The sequence below is a fragment of the Tamandua tetradactyla genome, chromosome 18 (assembly GCF_023851605.1).
Source record: "Tamandua tetradactyla isolate mTamTet1 chromosome 18, mTamTet1.pri, whole genome shotgun sequence".
NCBI lineage: Eukaryota > Metazoa > Chordata > Mammalia > Pilosa > Myrmecophagidae > Tamandua > Tamandua tetradactyla.
The window spans coordinates 59362827-59375219 of record NC_135344.1 but is presented as its reverse complement, the minus strand read 5'-3'; the positions used below and the strand labels follow the sequence as shown (position 1 = coordinate 59375219).

The window sequence follows — 12393 nt, the reverse complement described above, 5'->3', positions numbered from 1 at the left end:
CTCTTCCAGCCTTTTCTTTTTCTCTTACACTTTTTTATTGTTGTTGATGAAACTGGGATCTTTGTCTGTAAAATTTCCCACAGCTTAGTTTTTTTCCCCTCATATTCCACTCTTTATTAACCCTTTGTAATGCTGTGGAACATTTGTTACAATTGATTATAGCCCATTTTTATAATTGTACTATTCACAGTAATATATGGTTTAATGTAGGGTTCAGTGTTCTACAGCTTAGGTTTTGCTGAACGTGTCACCACGGTAGTGTTTATGTTCTCCTGTTCCCCATCTTTATTGTAGACTACACCCATTCATTCCTTGGAGCTACCAAATGGTGATATGCTAATTCTGCCGTTTGGTTTTCGTTTATTAGCCCAGGATAATTCTGTTAGGAGAAACCTCCTCTCGTCATTAATTGATTATTCTGAGTTCATAGAAGAAAGGCAGGATAAATGGTTATTTTTCCCCTTTTCACCAGTTTTCAAAATAATACGTTGGTTCCCTTGGATTTGCCATAGGTTTAAAATTGTTTATTAGAACTATTATGAGCTCATGATTTAAATTTGTTTCAAATCATTGTTGCATTTCCCTTATGAGTGGTCGAAATCTCTTATTGGTGGTCGCATTGTTTCATCCTTGGCCAGTGGGAACCTCTTCAAGACCTTCATATATTTTTTTAAACTTCTTTCTTTCTGCTTTAACAAGATATTGCAGGCTCATCTTGAACATTTCTTCCCCTGACCTGGACTCAGCCAGTTCTTCTTGTACTTACTGTATTTAGAGAGGATACAAGGGTGCTTATTGCTTCTGTGATCATTGTTTCCAGGCTTTCCCATGGGCGGAGCTTGGAAGTACATATTTTAAAAAATGGAATTAAAAATTGAGTTTGTCAATTCTTTTAGTTTGTATTCTGTACGTAAGATTTTTCACTTCTTCCTTTTTCCTGTGCCCAGAAACCCCAGCATAAGTAAGCATTTGCTTTGTTATAAACCATATTCCCAGCAGCCTTGGAATAACTATACCAACTTGACCACCAGTAATGTGAGTACTGAAAGCAGATTGAATTTTTAACCAGTTTTGGGGATTCTTATTTTAGGGTATCTCATAATAGGCATGTCCTGTCCACTTATTTTTTTTTTAAAGTCAGTTGGAATAGTTCCACTCTGTGTGGTTATGTTACAAATGGATTTGCATTTAGGTACAGTTAATTGATTTTACTTTTGAATTTCAGGGATTGTATTAAATTTTAATTTTGTTTTATAATTTATGTACAATATTTACATTGTTCAAGGTCAGATCTACAAAACAGGGAATATGCAGAAATGTTTCATTTGTGTCCTTGTTTCTTCTTCCCTATTCCTCATAGTACCCATAATTTTTTTAGAAATGTATTATTTTTCCTACCAGTGTTTATTCAATTTAAATAAATATATATTAAATCTTCCCTTATTTTAAAGAAGTCTTTTACTATGTGGTCTACCCCTACCACTTCACTGCCCCACGTCCTATTATGAACATCTTTTTGTATTAAAGGTTTGTGTTTTGAGTCTAGTAGTCACCTTTATACTAAACCTTCACGTTGCTTACCCAACCCTCAGACACTGCAGTGAACTAGGAACCTCTTTACTCCATTTAGCGTTGGTTTTGAAGTAATGATCCTCTTAACCCTTTGGGAACACTTTCGGATATCCAAAGTGAATACGTTTATGGACATCCAGGTGGCCCACAATTGATTAAGATGAGGTAAATTTACTTAGGATCCTTTTAATGTACAGTTAAAAATTAAATGAGCTACCCTTCCAGAACATCAACTAGTTCCATCCCCCTGTCTCATATTATCAACAGCCCCTTCAAACATGAAAAAGTTAGAATGGGCACAGCCCAATAACCCTAAACAGAGGGAGTAAGATCAAAGGTGAAGGTGGAGTTATAGAGAGAAGGTCGGGTTTAACAAATGAATGTGAGTGCTGAGTCATCACACTGATATTTCTTTTAGTCTCCAGTGCTTAGGACAGCTAGTAATAAAAACCTGAAATTGTGGAATTGTAACCCATATCAAACTCAGAAATCTGTTCTACAACTAATTGTTGCCATATACTTTGAAATTTATTGCTTTTATTTGTATATGTTATTTAAAGAGAAGGAGTATAACACAGAAGATAATTTAACAAATGAGTATGACTGCTGAATCATTATATTGATATTTCTTTTGGTCTCTAGTGTCTTGGAGCAGCTAGAAGAAAAAAATGAAAAATCCGGGAACTGCAACTCATACCAAACATTAAAATCTGTTCCATAACTGCTTGTTAAAACATACTTGGAAATTTATTGCTTTTTTGTATATATATTATATTTCACAAGAAAAAGAATGTTACAAAAATTAAGTGAGCTGAAGAAGTGCCCCTGTTACCTGAGCTCCCGGAGCGCCCCGCAGTGCAGCGCTGAAAGAGCCGCCTGCTCAGTGGTCGGGTCGTTGCTTCCTGCGCGGGCGGGGCGGGGGTGGGGGGCGCGGTCACAGAGCCCCCACTTCACGGAAGAGAAAGGTTTCCACTGGACTGGTTTCTGAATTTCTTCTCACTTATATGATGAGATGGTATGTGAAGTTACGGGGCCAGGGTAGCATGAATAATTAATTGCCGTCACTCTCAGAAATCTAATTTTAGTCAAGAACCAGGAGCAGATGTAGCAACAACACAGAAAAGCCCTAGTTTCAGCTTCTTTCATCTCTCCAGTGGTAAAGTGGTCAACGTGTAAGCAAGCAAGGAGGAGGAAAGGAACAGAAAAGCTGTCGTATCAGCTCTTGACTGACTTGTGTCTGCTCCTTAAATTCTGTATTTTGTGTCATTCATCCAGAAATTCATATTTGTTGAATGCCTCCCTTGTGTAAAGCCTGATGGTGACAAATAAGAGGCAGGAGATAGCATTTTAGAGGGGAGATGATGTGCAAACGAAATTCGGGTACAGTGGGAGCCTATGATGGTCTGTCCATGTAGTGCTGGCGCCGAGGGCAGGGGACGCACGCTTGGCAGTAGATCAGCCAGTTGAGCGAGGTTCACAGGGTGGGCTCTTCACAAGTGAGCTGACCTTCCCTTTTTTCTTCCTTTGTGTGTATAAGTATCTTATTAAGGGTGTAAATAAGGAAGTATTAACTGTAGAATTTAGGTAGGTATCAAATACATTTAAAAAATTGTTCCAGAAAGTGAATATTCCTAATAAATTGAGTCCCTGATATCTCAGTCTCTTTCTCTCACACGCACATGCATGCACGCGTATACCACACATATACGTATACACACACCACAGTCCAAAAGTAAAAGGGTTGTGCATACCCTTTGGTTCTGCAATGTTCTCTCTGGCTGTTTATCCAAAGAATACCTTTAGGCATGCCTGCAAAGATACGTATGTAAGCCACAAGGAGGTTCACCTGAGCATTGAGTATACACACACATAGAGATGTGCTTATTCTCACTCCCATACCCACACACCTACCCGCTCACCCGCCCTCATTTTGGATAAACCTAAATGTCCAATAGGGAGTTAAGTTGTTCCATAACTGTTTTATACTGACTGTATACTATTTGCATAATGAAAATCAATACAGAGTTTTTCATGTAAGAAGACAATTGTAACTTACTTTTCCTTTTTATACAATTTTCAGATTCTGTCTCTTCTTTCTAACCACCTCCCTAGACCAACTGAAAGATTAAGACCTGGATTTTTTGCTGTTTTTGAATTTGCGCATAAAGTTTGTATTCGTGTAGTCTTTAAATTGAGTTGATATTTGTTTGATTTGGTTTCATTGGTTTCGTTATCAGCTCATGTATGCAAATGGATATAACTGTTTATCACAATGAAGGTTTGACTGACTACTCTAGGGGAAAGCTATTCTTGAAGTTCTTTGGATGGAATAAGTGAGTTTGTGAGGTCAGGCAAAGTGGGGAAACCCTTTGATCTACTCTGAAAAGTATACTTATTTCATGTGCGTAAAGTTTTGAATAAGTTTTGCTTTTTTGAAATGAATATTCATCTTCCTTTGGTCGTGTTCTTGGAGATATAAGACTGTGCCATCTTTGATTCTCAATTCTTTGATAGCTATAAGTAAGTTTACTGAAGCAGCTCTCTGCTGTAATTTTACTTCATTGTTGCCTTGCTTTGAAGAATAATGGGCATATTCTATCTGGAAGATAGAACTGTGAGCTCCCATGTCCCTTTACCTTTTTTCCTTAGGGTGATTTAATCTGTTTGAAGACCAGAGTTGCTTCTATCCAATTATTAGGATTATGTGGTGACCCTGATGTATCAAGTGCTTTTAAAATAAAAATTTATAATACAAATAATTTTATTTTTTTCTTTAACAGAAACCATAGCCCATTAATGAGTTTTGGAGCCAGCTTTGTCAGTTTTTTGGTGAGTTGATATGGGGACGGGGCTGGCATAGTGGAAATAATATATGAACTATGAGGTATTGACTACTGGCAGTATAGATACACTATAGTGGAAGTTTCTTTTCGAGTTTAAGTCTGAATTAAGGGTGGGAGTGGGGGAGACGGGTCTGGGCTTGGGTATTGAAGTTTGCACCAAAATTATTGGGTTAATGTGGACAGGAAGACAAGTTAGATTAACAGTGTAAAGTTCAACTGTTAGTACTGCATTTTCAAATTCCAGTATTTAGGAACTGGGGGACTCGGTTGCATTTAGGGTTTAAAGTAAACCAGACAGTGTAGTAATTGGGTGCTTTTATTTTCCAGAAACTTATAGCATGATACAAACTACTTTCAAACTTTATTTTTTATTAATTACTGTAGAATTTTTTAACATACAAGAAAAGAGAGAAGTCACGAGTAGAGAGACAAGTAGAAGGGAGAACACACGTAGAGTCAAAATGTGGGAGGATGTCTGCATCTGACTTTGCGTACAGCCTGGCAGCATAGCTGCCGGCACTAGGCTGGCATCTGGTGCGATCAATTAGAACCCACATAACCACAAGACGGCGAGGCAGCATGGCCTCAGGGCCTGGGGTGGGGGATGGGGAGGAGGAGGAGTGTGGTAGGGAGGCTTGGGCAGAGGCAACAGTGGTCTGGTTTGGCTAAAAGGGAAAAGGGTTAGAGTCATACTTGACTCTTGAGTGCCAAGGCCGGGCAGGCTGGATTTGATAGAGGCTGGAAAGCTAGGGAGAGTAAGTTCCTTAGACCCTTCCAGGATACCAGGGGCCTGGTATCTTCCAGCAAATCTGTCCCCAGCGTATTAGACACTGCTCAGAAACCTCAGTTCTCCTAATGGGTAAGAGTAGCAGATTTTTAGCAGAGAAGAGTTTGTCCCTTCCCAGGTCAAATGTACCAGAAAAATCTATCAGGATCAGATGCTTGGAAGCAGGCTATCATCAGTGTCCTTTTTAACCATCAACAATATAAAACAAGTTCTTTATAAACAGACTCACTGAAATTGCTGTTTATGAGAAGGCTGTTGATTTTCAAAGAGCACCTACTAGCTGTGGTTTCACTAGAATTTCTGGAGCTAGGGGTCCATGTGTGGGCCGAGTGGGCTTTTGAATGAGACACTGAAATAAAACTAAATTGAGTAAGCCAATCAGAAATTATACAGAATTTTGTTATTGTATTTAATAACAACAACAAAAAAATCTCTAGAACAGTAATTGCAAGGACATTTATTATCATCTATTTTTTCATGCTGGTATAATAGAGGTATATTCTTATTTTATATTGAAATTATAGTTTCTTCAAGATGAATGGGGTATCTTGGAGTGGTCTGATTCTTCTATTTGCAGCAAATACTTTTAAGTGATTTTTCCACTTAGTTTAGAGTTTTGTTGTAATAAAATGGCCTAAATTTTCCAACACTTTCTGATTCATTCATTCTTTCCTTATTTCTTTCTTGGAAGAATGCCATGATGACATTTGAGGAAGAAAAAATGCAGTTGGCATGTGATGACTTAAAAACCACTGAAAAGCTGTGTGAAAGTGAAGAGGCTGGGGTAATTGAAACAATCAAGAATAAGATTAAGAAGAATGTAAGTACTATGGTTTGGGGTTATGAACGGTCTACCACTAATTTATAACATTATTCATTTACTCGATTATTAATATTTAGAATATAACTGAAAAAGATCCTGAATGTTTCTTATGGCTTTTGATTTTGTAAAATGTATTTAAGACAATAGAAAGCCCTTTCAGAAATTAAAGCTGTTTAGTGTGTGTTCTTTTGGTATCACAAAATTAATCTTCTACAATAGGCCATGAAACAAGGACTTTTTGTGTGTGTGTGAAAAATAATATATATACAAAAAAGCAATAAATTTCAAAGCACATGCAACAATTAGTTCTAGAACAGATTTCAGAGTTTGGTATGGGTTACAATCTCACAATTTTAGTTTTTTTCTTCTAGCTGCTCCAAGACACTGGAGACAAATATCAATACAGTGATTCAGCAATCATACTCATTTGTTAAATCTTATCAACAAGGACTTTTTAAATGAGGCTTTCTTATATGCAGTTCAAATAGGACACAGTGGTAATAGTTTGATTTTTACGTTGATAAGCAATAGAACTGCATTTTGGTACAATTTGGGAATTTGGCTGTTAACTAATTTTCCCCAAGCCTCACAAGCCCGTGTTTGCAAATAAAATCACATTAGCATCATAATCCACTTTTCTAGGTTTTTGTGTCTACACGCTCACATAGAGGCTCTAGGCTTTGGAGAGGTGTCTCCCTGTCCCTGCTATTTCTTGGAGTGCCCAGGGGTCTTATATATCACATATTTAACTGACATACCAGTCTCTTGGTTATAGTCCACCTTTCCTAGGCTGCCGGCCAAATTCTGGGCTCAAAAGTCCCACTTTGTTACATTGCGTATTGTAATGTGAAATCCACCAAAAAGCTTAGTCAAGTGTTCTTGAAATTTGGCATGATTATCTGGAGTATGTCACAGGCAACATTTTCCATGCTGTTTAAAACAAACAAACAAACAAAACTTACAGCAACCTCTACTGCTATTGATGGGGGTCCTGCTGGCATCTCTGTTGGTTTCTCCGTGCTGGCTTAGCGCACAGGCTCGCTGTGTCAGGGAAGATTTAAAGGTCACACGCTTCATCCCTTAACGTTTGTTTTATGGTATAAAAGCTGAGGTCCTCCCCTTAGTGAGAAGGTCAGTCCTAGAATCTCCTCTGAACAGAGACCTTTGAGGACCACTCAGAGACGGGCCAGGCAGGCAAGTGCAAAGGCACTGAGGTGGGAAACAGCTGCGTTCCTTTGGGGAACAGATCCCATGAGGAGTTTGGAGGTTATTCTTAAACAAAACAAACAAAAAACTCTGAAGTCTTTTGAAAAGGTGTGTCCTTCTGACTTCAAGTTGTGAGGTCAAGTTCATACAAAGTGTTTTTTATCTCTTGATGCATCTCTCCAAGCCCCATCTCTCCAGATAAACACAAGCATTAGCAAGAACTCTGAAGGAGCTGCTGGTTGACTGGGAGGTGTGGTTTGCACTGAGGGCCTTTATGTAGGAGGAGAGAGTAGCGCGCTCAGCGCAGGCTAGGGGGTGGGGGCCACATTTCATTTTGTGGTTAGGGAATGTTTTGCCTTTGGTCCTTTGGATTCTTTGACTCCATGCAGTTAAGACAGAGTTTAGGGTTATGGAAATTGAAAATTCATCTTTTCTTTTTAGGCGTTGGACATTCTGCCTAACCTGAGGCCCAACTAGAAATCTGAGAATTTTCCTTGATTCCTTAACACTCCGGACCCTAAATCTAATCAGTGACCAATGGCTTGAACTCATCTATTTCTCCTAAACCTCACTGCCATTTCCCTGGTCAGCCACTTTCCTTACTTGCCTAAGATAGACTCTCATGGGCATTTCTGCTCCAGTCTCACTGGTCCCTAATCCATTCTCCATCATACAGCCACTAAATTGCCGATTATTGTCTCTTATGTTTTAAGCCTTATAGCTGTTACAGCAAAGTTCATACTTCTTAATGGGCTCACTTGGCAACTGCTTTTCTTCTGCCTACATTTTCCTCCCTGTACTTAGGTTCCTAATCATTTCCTAGGTCTTTCTAGGTGGAACTGACAGAGCCCCAAGCTCTGGGGTGTTTGTCTCCTGCATGTTCCCACCAGGGCACTGACTACAGTGTATTTTATATAGTATGTTTTATATAGTATATTTTATAAGGTCTGTATGCCCTCACTAGGTTGCAAGTTCATTTATCTATCTTCAGCATCTAGTACCATACCTTGCATATAATTTTTATATGTAAGTTTTTATATATAAGTTTTTAGCCAATGCTTAAAAAGCATATCCTTGCAATTTAAAAAATGTGTTCACATCTGCTATCTCAGCCCTTGCAACAACCTTGCATAATAGGCATTATTACGAAGAAATTGAAGCATCAATAGATGGACGTTTGCCCAAGATAGCATACTTGTGCGTCCTGGGGCCTAAAAGCAGAGACCATGATGGATTATGCTCAAATTGGTAAAAAGAGAAAATAGCTCACTAGCCCTGTCAGTATATTAAGTTTACTCTTCACATATTTGCAAAAATCCTGTGAAATGTCCTAGATTACTTCCCATTTCATTGTGAAAACATATGAAAGCTATTTAGTTTATTTGGTTCAAGTTGACTGTGTATTTAAAATGCAGACTATTATATTCCAGAGTGATTTTGTTTTCTTCATTTTAGTAAGATTCTTTAGGATAAAGGCCAATATTTTATAAATAGTAGAGTTTTGGGGATTTGACTTTTTGCTCATTTTTTAGAGGTAAGCCACCTTAAAGGATATGACTTAAATTTCGAATTAAACTTATGATTTATTCAAGGCAATTTTTTTTACATTTATAACATCTTTATTGAGTGATCACATATAATAAAGTTTATGTATAATAAAGATACAGTTTGATGGACTTAAGTAAATGTATGCAGTCATGCAGTCATTACTGTGAGTGAATTTCTGTCCCTACTGTTCTAGTTTGCTAGCTGCCGGAATGCAATATACCAGAAATAGAATGCTTTTAAAAAGGGGAATTTAATAAGTTGCAAGTTTACAGTTCTAAGACTGAGAAAAACATCCCAATTAAAACAAGTCAATAGAAGTGTCCAACCTAAGGCATCCAAGGAAAGATACCTTGATTGTAGAAGGCTGATGAAGTTCAGGGTTTCTCTCTTTCAGCTGGAAGGGCACATGGCAAACATGGTCAGGGTTTCTCTCTCATCTGGAAAGGCACGCGGCGAACATGGCGTCATCTGCTAGCTTTCTCTCCTGGCTTCCTGTTTCATGAAGCTCCCCAGGAGGCATTTTCCTTCTTCATCTCCAAAGGTCGCTGGCTGGTGGGCTCTCTGCTTCTCGTGCCTATGTCATTCTCTGCTCTCAGAAATCTCTTTCATTCTCCAAAATGTTTCCTCTTTTATAAGATTCCAGTAAACTAATCAAGACCCACCTGAATGGGTGGAGATGCGTCTCCATCTAATCCAATTTAACAACCACTCGTGATTAAATCACACCTCCAAGGAGATAATCTAATTAGTTTCAAACGTACAATGCTGAATAGGGGTTTAGAAGAAACGGCTGCCTTTACAAAATGGGATTCGTATTAAAACATGGCTTTTCTAGGGTACATACATCATTTCGAAACAGCACATTCCACTGTCTGGACCCTAAAAAAGACATGTTTTCCCCATATACAAAATACATTCATTCCATAACAATATCAGAAATCCTTAAACCATTTCAGTAGCAATACAAATGAAATGCAAAATTAAAAACAGTACAGACTCCTATCAAAGTTACAGACATGGTCTGTTCTAAGGCAAAGTTCTCCTCTGACTCTGGACCTATAAAAAACTCAAAGCAAGTTATTTTCTGCCAACATACAGAGGAACATTCATAAGATACATATACTCATTTCCATAGGGAGGAAGGAACACAGGGGTCACCAGACCCATACAGTTTGGAAAACCTGCAAGGCAAAGTCCATTAGATTTCGAAGTCAGAGAGTCATTTATCTTTGGGGTTTTAGAAAGAGGCAGTCCCACCCTTTCCAAATGCCTACACAGAGGCCTGCCTCTCTCCGAACGCAACCTTGGGGAACACTGGGGAGACCACCTTTTCTCGGCTTCACCCTCTCCAAGGATTGGGGCTGCGCTTGGACTCTCCTCCATCTCCGGGGCACACGCTCACCCCCTCCATGTGGTGGCAGCCAGGCTCTCCCCAAGCCCCAAGGACTGTGCTTCACCCTCTCCAAGGCCTGAGGCGGCATGACTCTTCCACTGCAACGAGGTGGAAGGCCCGTCCTCTGCCTTTGGGGCAAACTCACCCTGTCCACGGGCTTGGGTGGGTCGGCTCTCCTGGCCCCAGGCTTCTTGACTTCAGACCTCAGCCTCCACGGTTTTGCCTCTGAAGTTATTTTCCTTTACCATCAGTCCCTGCTGCCTTCTTTGGCAACTCCAAGCTAATTTTTAATTCCAGGATATTTTTTTCTTCCTCCCTTACATCCCAGCTGTGTGTACTGGAGAATGCACCTTCTACTTGAAGGCAGGTGGCTGCAAAATGGCTTTCCAGGTTTATCTACTTTGGAGGATGTTTTGTATCTTTAGAGATATTTTAGTTTGAATAAGTAAGAATTGACGTTGTTTTTAAAAAGTTAAAACTGTGAAGCTTTGTGTTTGTTCTCATGTGTTTCCCATGAATTTAGTTTGTATCACTTAGAATGTTTATCTTTGAGTTCCAGTGCCCTTCAGCAGTGGCTGGTAAACAGAACAGAGCTAGACTGAAGGGCAGCCTGAACTCCTAGGCTCTTAGAATAACTTGGTCTTGGCTCTGAGCGACCCCCGTGTTTCACAATTCCTATGTGAAATTATTTTGCACGGTCAACTGATAATTGTTTGGAAAGAGTATTTGTTCTTTTCTGTGATTCATTGGTGTGTACTTCAATTCCACCAAACAGGTCGATGTCCGAAAATCTGCCCCCTCTATGGTCGATCGGCTTCAGAGGCAGATCATCATCGCTGACTGCCAGGTGTACCTGGCTGTGCTTTCCTTTGTGAAACAGGAGTTGTCAGGTGAGTCGTATTGTTCTATTCAGTGGACACAATTAATATCCTGTTTTTAGAATGTCTTGCATTTCAGCCTTGTAACCATGTGGCAGCACCACTTTGGGACATGATACTGATTTATTACTTGGGAAATGAAAACCTTAAGTGCTTCGTGTGTTTTTAACAGAGTCGTTTTAGCCCAGAGCCTGTGTTCCATCCGCTTGGCTCAAAATAATTCTGTCATACTTAGAGAAATTGTCAGTGCATCTGTATGTATTTCGTTTTTCCTTTGGGGAATTCAAGTTGTGATAATAACCTTTAGAGTGAAATATAACTGGTTTAAATACAAATTTTTCAAGACATTGTTATTGAAGGTCTGAGAGTATACTAAAGACTTCTTAATATACTTCAGTGACCTGTATTTAAAAAAAAAAAAAGACTCCAATGAGGGATATATTCTTAATTAGTCCAAGACAGATGTTTCCCAGCCTTTTGTAGCTTTAATTTCTTACGTGATATGGACTCATTTGAATCTCTGATAGCTTGTTGAAAGAATGTGTCTGAAATTGACACCATTCATTTTGCGTGTGGTGTGTACCTGATTTTGACAGTAGAAGCCTGTCACGTTGGGTAGGTTTTAAGTGAATAAATGAGCATTCAAAAAGGAAGTCAGTTAAAATTCACAATCAGAAAAGCATTCATTCCAAACCCTAGATGAAGAGGGTGGTATGTTGCTCTAAGTCATAACATACACACTTTTTTCTAGACTGTCAGAAACCAGTTTTCTCATCTCTTTTTTTTTCTTTCTCTCTCATACTTTAGGGTGCTTTCTTTCTATTTGACCCCAAATGAAAATGAAATTTAACTTTTATTTTGACCACAAAAATTTGCGTTTCCTTGAATTTTTTTCTTTTTAAAAAATATTTTCTGTAATTGGGCTTCAGCTATTTGCTTTGGTTCATTTATTTTTTTTCCTCTTTAATCCAGATTGCAGGATGCTCAGAATAGCTTACTTACTTCTGTGGGATAGGATTGTAGCTCATGTGAATTTTGTATAGTGCAGCAATATTAAATTACCTGTTTGGAGCTCCGCACAAATCTAAAATAGCAGCCTGGACCTCTTTGGACAGACAGGAGCTCATACATTTCCTGTGATCTTGTACTTCCTTTTCCTGACACTTGAGGACTTTTTGTAAGGAGCTAATTTTAGCCATTAAGAAAATATCTGTTGACAGAGAAGGATAATGTCAATGCAAAAGGTAAACCTTTGGGGAATCTGAGTGAAGGGTATCTGGGGATTCTTTGTATGGAATCTTGCAACTTATCTATAAGAATGAAATTATATCACAATTGAAACA

The 12393-nt window shown here is 38.8% G+C and overlaps 1 protein-coding gene across 2 annotated transcripts in view; it reads left to right on the top strand.

Moving 5' to 3' along the window:
* Positions 1-12393, top strand: part of TTC39C (tetratricopeptide repeat domain 39C) — a 95379-nt gene that overhangs the window by 26685 nt on the left and 56301 nt on the right. Inside the window, exons 1-4 of one of the 2 annotated variants that reach the window (XM_077135785.1) lie at positions 2523-2587; positions 4353-4401; positions 5894-6022; positions 10948-11062. In XM_077135785.1, coding sequence (XP_076991900.1) covers positions 4369-4401; positions 5894-6022; positions 10948-11062 — 277 coding nt within the window. In that variant the 5' untranslated portion in view covers positions 2523-2587; positions 4353-4368. Of the gene's footprint in view, positions 1-2522; positions 2588-4352; positions 4402-5893; positions 6023-10947; positions 11063-12393 lie in introns of those variants that run through there. The other variant, XM_077135784.1, reaches the window with a different exon arrangement.